Genomic DNA, 6545 nt, shown 5'->3' with positions numbered 1-6545 from the left:
ACAAGTAGACTCTTAAATTTACAAAGACACTTTCCATGAGGTGAAATTTTACTTTAAACACTTTGCACGTTTAATACATAATACATGCAGGCTAATTTGGTTCAATTACTAACACTATCGATCTTTCAAGTAGTATAAATTCACATGAAAACCTTTACCATGAAATTGATGACAGGAAGTTTTTGCAACTTTGGGTTATCCATGAAATTGAACTGGACGGATTTTGCAGCGCTAGCTCGATGCATTTTTAGTGTATTGAGAAGACTACGATCTCATCTGCTCCCATCAAGGGTGTAGGATGTGGATTTATAGCATACGGCAAAAACTTGTGTAGGCCCGTGAAGAAATTGAACTAGACGGAATTTGCAGCGTAGCTCGATGCTTAGCGTATTGAGAATACGATCTCGTTTGCTCCCGTCGAGGGCGTGGAATGTGGATTTAGATTTCAGTTGGAGGAAGTAATTAGTCAGTTTAGTAATTAGTCCAACTGAGATTGAAATGGGAAGAAAAAAATATCTCATCAGATGCGTCAACCTCCAAATCCTTTTGATTGAACAGTAGATTACTTGCCAAATTTTATTTATTTGTATCCCTCCAATTTCTTTCTTTTCCCTTATTTATTTCTTCTAGGTACAAAACAGACAGCACACTGAAATAAACTATTGCATAGATTAATCCTGGAGAAAGCTACTCCCCTAACATTTTCAAGAAAAAGTGGGCACAATAGGGGAGAAGAATAAACATCGACTTAAAAGAAGAAAAAGCTTTTCATCCATAAAAATCGATGCGTCTGGTGTTTTAGACGCCACAATAGGCCTTCAGTGGATTTGGAGTATTAAAATTATCATCTGTGCTCAAGAATCGGAGATAACCAAAATTGTCCAATGGCTTATATAATAAGGGGTGTTCATCATCAACCAGCTCTGTTGGTGTCTCTACCAATTTCTTGCAATAGGCAAACTGTGCAATCGAATGCCTTTCTTTTCCGTTCATAGTTACTCTATGAAATGGGGAATGCACTCTACCGTTGCTCCACGCCTGCATTTCAAAAATGTATACAATCAATGTATTAATATCCACTAGAGAAGTCAGCATTTACAGCAAAAATACTGAAAGTTATGGCACAAATGCCATGCCAATATTCTAGATGATTAAGGTAGTAACATCTGTGAGGCCTTTTTCCTTTTCGTTCTAATTTGACCATAACACATCCAACTTAGATAATGTATGGCGAAGCCATTATGGAATCAAGTTTTCTAATTGAACCAAAGTTTTTTAACTTTGTTTTTTGCTTTTTACATAATGTTGTAGTATTTTAATAAAATAATTAAATGTGCATGTTACAAGGGAAATAAATTATTGAAATTTTCTGGAATTTATAGGTGTTTGAATGGTTTTTCCTGAAGATTTATTATATGAAATTATGACTTTTCAATTACTTCGAGGTATTGTAACTTACAATTCAAATTTGGATTGAATGGGTATTGCCCAAAGAATGTGAAATTATGATGTTTCAATTACAATAAGTTTTTTGTAACCTACAATATAAAATTGAATGTGTTTTGAATGGCCAATAATTTCAGCATTTACTTAGTACTTTATTAGGAATATAGGTTATGTTTATCTAACTTTTCTTCACCTATATATATATATATATATATATATATGCATAGTTGAGATAGAAAAGTTCTACTGCAACTGTTTATGTCTTTTGAGTCTAAATTCATTATTTTCTGTATCATAGTTAGACAAGAAATTAATAAGGCATTTATAAAGGTATACTCTCCTAGTTGTGTAGTCTAAAGAGAGTGTTAGTAAGTATGGCTGAAATGGTGTATCTTGGAAATGACAAGTTAGAAAACTTGTTGCATTAGAGTTGATTCTTTTATAGAGGCTTGAATCACTTTAAAGAGAAACAGAAATATCCGTGTCTCAACCCTCCACACTTGAGTATTAATATATTGTTATTGTCTAATCTTTCTTTTGCATATTTGTTTTCATTTTAGTTTCAGGTGAAAAACACATAACAATTGTCCCGGTATATTCATGACAAAGGGAAATGATTTGAAAAGGAAAATGGAATTTTAAAACATGGATTTTTAGAGGATTGCAATGTTGTAACTAATCAAGTTTAATATGATCCAGGCTTGCACATTTAATGACAAAAAAAGAAAATATCTCACCGAGAATACATCTCCAGCCATGATTACTACGGAGGAAGGAGGAAAATCAATAGGAATCCAGCTTCCATTCTTCAACTGAACTTCTAAACCATCAGTTTCATTCTGTTGAAGTATGGTTATGAAGTTCTTGTCAGTATGAGGAGCAACTCCGACATTCATCTCATTCTGTTCGGGTACCCTGTACCTTATGAATCTAACATTATAAGTCACTGATCCCACATGAGATTCGTGGTACTTCTCCACACCATAGCTTTCAAACACCAATTTGCTCACCATTTTATCTAATTCTGCTACTTGATTTGCATAGCAATGAAACAGTTCACTAGTCATGGGAGGGCATATTCAAAAAAAAAAAAAAAAGGTAAGCATTTCGGATGTGAATAATGCATAGTAGCAATAAACTATAAGAAGAATTACATATTAATGGAAACAAGTTTACCAGAAATGGTTATTTTTGGAAGGCCACATCTGATTTGCGAACTTCTCGACTGCTTCAAGATTTGTTGCATCTTCAATGCACATGCTTTCGTAGAGGTTCACGTTGGGTCTTGGCCGAGCATAACCAGAGAGGGGAGTTTGAGAAGTGTTTTGGACTTTAATCTCCAACGGCAGGTTAAACAAATCTTGCAGCTCAGAGAATAAGGAATCACTAACCTCTGAAGGATACTTATCATGAACAGCTATGAAACAGCCATACTCTTCAAATGCCCGTGTGACAATGTTTCGCGCTTCAGTCCAAGAATCTTTTCCGGATCTTAGGATTTCCTCCGTTAAATTTATGACCGGAAGCCTGATATTTGAAGCGCATTCCATGGTTTTAGGCAGCCTCTTTCCTTATACGCACTTCCCGTAGCTCAATTTAGCCTGATCAATTAGCAATGAGGGGTAGCCAATGCTGGTATTTGAAGAGCCAAGAGGTTAAACAATTCAGAATAATATGGCAAACTAGCTAAGTTCTTTTCCAATTACGTAGTATATTTATAGGTGTAAATTCAAGTGAGCTAGGTCTCATTCTTTCTTCTTTCTTTTTCAAATTTCAACAAGGGAAGTGTACATTAATTAGTACTAATTACAGAGTACGTCAATACAATTCATAGTACGTCAATAACACTAATCAACAAACCAACTACTCTGCTGCTAGAGTAACAGAGTAGTTGGCCGTCAAGAAAGTTTTATTTGATTGTAGGTTAAGGATCAAATTCTTGGTTTACATTCTAATATCCAGATTCTATTAGAAATATTTTGCTAGTGGGTGCCTATGCACTCATCAGGGTCGACGAGTTTCCTTTGATCTTTTTAGATCCCCTCCTCTTAACGTAGAGTACAAATAATTATAGTATAAAATCTATCATATAAAAAAAAGTACAATAATGAGCAGTTTGACAATTGTCTCGTCACAATTGGCTTTTTACTTAAGGTCACAAAATAAGTAGATATTTTGAGAGCTCACAAGGATACTAATCTTATACAGTACCTCTTAATGTAGAGTACAAATAATTATAGTATAAAATCTATCATATAAAAAAAGTATAATAATGAGCAGTTTGACAATTGTCTCGTCACAATGGGCTTTTTACTTAAGGCCACAAAATAAGTAGATATTTTGAGAGCTCACAAGGATACAAATCTTATTCAGTGATGAACATGAGTATCTCATGATTAAGTTGTATTTTCTAGTTGGAGAAAGCATAATTATTAAACTTGACATGATAAGGAGTCCAGCAGAGGAATTGGGTCACTAGTTGAACCTGTGTGTATTAATTTAATAAAGTACTTTTAGATACTAATTATTATATACTTAGAAAAATATATAATAAATATGTAAATATTAATAGAAGAATTAATTTCATTTTACAAGTCTTGTTAAATTTTATCTCCACAATTACATATTTTTAGATAGAGAAAAACATCCCGCTTATTTTACATGATTAGGGAAAAAATTTATTGGTGAAAAAATAAACTATAAAAATATTACTAAAGTTCTATACATTTCAACTTATACAATTGAAGTTGAAAGGAAAATTAGTGAATTTCTTGTTCAATTACGTAACACATTTGTCAGATGTAAATTCAAGCCAAGTAAGGTCTAATTCTTTCTTTTTCAACAAGGTAAATGTACATTAATCAGCACTAGCAGTTTGATAATTATCTCATCACGGTTGGCTTTTTATAGAAGACCACTGAACAAGTAGACATTTTCAAGGCCCTCAAGCATGCTAATCTTGCTTAGTGATTAACCTCTGTATCACATGATTAAATCGCATTTTCTTGTTGCAGGAAGTAGTTGGTCAGTTTGGATAATTTATGCTGAACTATTCCCAACTGAGATTGTAATGGGGAAAAAAAAATATCCCGTCTGTTGCCACAACCTCCAAATACTTTTGTTTGCGTAGTAGATTATTTGGCAAAATTTATTTGCTTGTATCATCAACATATTTTTTAATTATCTTTTATTTCACATACAGCACATTAAAAAAGTACTACAATATTTTTTTCAGAAAATTATTCCAAATAATCAACTATCCAAATACAATTCTTTTTTTTTTTTTTGATAAATAGAACATGCATGATGTTCATCTGAGTTTTGCTGAAAGCAAATGCCTTGATGCACCGCGCCTTAGGGAAAAAGAAAAAAAAGAAGAAAATGTTATTGGACAAAAGGTGCACATGACTTCAATTAACTAAACAAGGTAATCAATCCATTTGTTCAAGATTTTGCATCATTCATCTTGTTCCAGATTGATTTCCAGCTGCATGGTCGGAATTTTAAAAATCGATGCGTCTGGTGTTTTAGACGCCACAATTGGCCACCAGGGGATTTTCATACACGTTTGTAATAATCTCACCCTTTGTAATATCACTAATCTCCCATAAAACACCCACTAGCTTCAAGGATGCTTTGAAGGAGATTTCAGGTGACACTAATTTTCCAATTTTCTTTGGTGTTTGGTACATCTTTCCATTTACTAACACAGTTGAAAAAATTATTTTAATAATTACCGTACTACATTTTTTTTTGTGTTGAACATGTTTATGATGCAATAAAAATAATATTCGAAAAAAATTATGTACCCAAACACACCAATGGTCTACAACCAAAATACTTAATAATTTCTAGCATTATTAAATGGGATAGAAGAAAAGTGAAAAACTGACCTACCATAGGTGTAAAAGACAGGACCTCTCCTGTTCAATTTTAGTTTAATCTTACCTACCATAGGTATAAAAGCCCCAGCAGCCCATGTTCCAGTTTCTGCAGAAACAAAAGGAAATGCAATGAAAACATTAAAAAACCTGACTTATAAAAATTATTTAAAAAATACTTTAATAATTACCATACTACTTTTTTTGTGTTGTGATTAATGCGAAAAAAGAAGATGGTTGAAAATATAAAAAAGGTTGGAGAATGTGTTTATGATGCAACAAATTTAATATTTAAAATAAATTATGTATCCAAACACACCAATGGTCTACGATCAAGATACTTACTTATTTCTAGCATTATATGCTAATAGCATAAAGTTCAAGTCATCCCAAAACTTATCAGTGAAATATAAGAATTTGAACTCAAAATCAATGATCAAGGTATCTTTTAGTTTTATGATGTGGAATTAGATTCACAAAATTTTGATGATCTAAATATAATTTTACAAATCTAATGACCCTCATAGGTTCCAAATTGCATTTATAAATTTGGGTTGTAAAGTTTTTAACAGAGGACAGATTCATTATTATATCTATCTTGATAAACTGATATATTCGTTTACAATAAAAAAAAAAAAAGAAAAAAGAAAAAGGCCAGTTTTATAGAGGGGATACACAAATTCTTTGACAATCTAAATTATTAATTTCTTCTGTATTTTCAAAAAAATGATTGCCATTTTTACCAATATATTTGAAACTCTAAGATTATAATTTTTAGTAATTATAAATATACTGATATTTTAGGACACTATATTTTAGTATTAAGTTCTTTTGGTTCTAGAACAGTTTCTTGAGTTTTTTGTACTTTCTTGAATCACATAAATATAGTGGTGTCTCTTTTCTTTATTTATTTTTTGCTTTGTTATTGCTTTTTAGGGTTATGAAGACACTTTTCCTCAATTCCGGGGGACACAACATCTATACAGCAGACGGCACTTTAAAAGAACCAGAAGCCACGAAAGGTAGCTGGAACGTAATGTCATTCCAATCACTTCTAAAAACAGTACCTAAATTACTAGAAATATGCCAATTGTAAAGCCACGAAAGGTAGCTTGCAACGCAAGTTTTTAAATTTTCAGTGTTGTCAATTTACTTGCACCAAAGGAGAAAAACGACAACTAGTGATTGATACTAAGAAAATGGGGAGTGTGAAAGGAT

The 6545-nt window shown here is 32.3% G+C and overlaps 1 protein-coding gene across 1 annotated transcript; it reads right to left on the bottom strand.

Annotated features, from left to right (window-relative positions):
• Positions 1 to 544: 544 nt before the first annotated feature.
• Positions 545 to 3211, bottom strand: LOC113689777 (probable 2-oxoglutarate-dependent dioxygenase AOP1). The gene is made up of 3 exons (XM_027207552.2): positions 2623 to 3211; positions 2184 to 2505; positions 545 to 1038 (listed from the first exon to the last, which is right to left on the bottom strand). The coding sequence occupies exons 1-3, from the start codon at positions 2994 to 2996 to the stop codon at positions 799 to 801; spliced, it is 936 nt and encodes a 311-aa protein (XP_027063353.1). The 5' UTR covers positions 2997 to 3211; the 3' UTR covers positions 545 to 798.
• Between the last annotated feature and the right edge of the window lie 3334 nt (positions 3212 to 6545).

The sequence above is a fragment of the Coffea arabica genome, chromosome 5c (genome assembly GCF_036785885.1).
Source record: "Coffea arabica cultivar ET-39 chromosome 5c, Coffea Arabica ET-39 HiFi, whole genome shotgun sequence".
Taxonomy (NCBI): Eukaryota; Viridiplantae; Streptophyta; class Magnoliopsida; order Gentianales; family Rubiaceae; genus Coffea; species Coffea arabica.
This window is presented reverse-complemented; position numbering and strand designations above follow the sequence as displayed.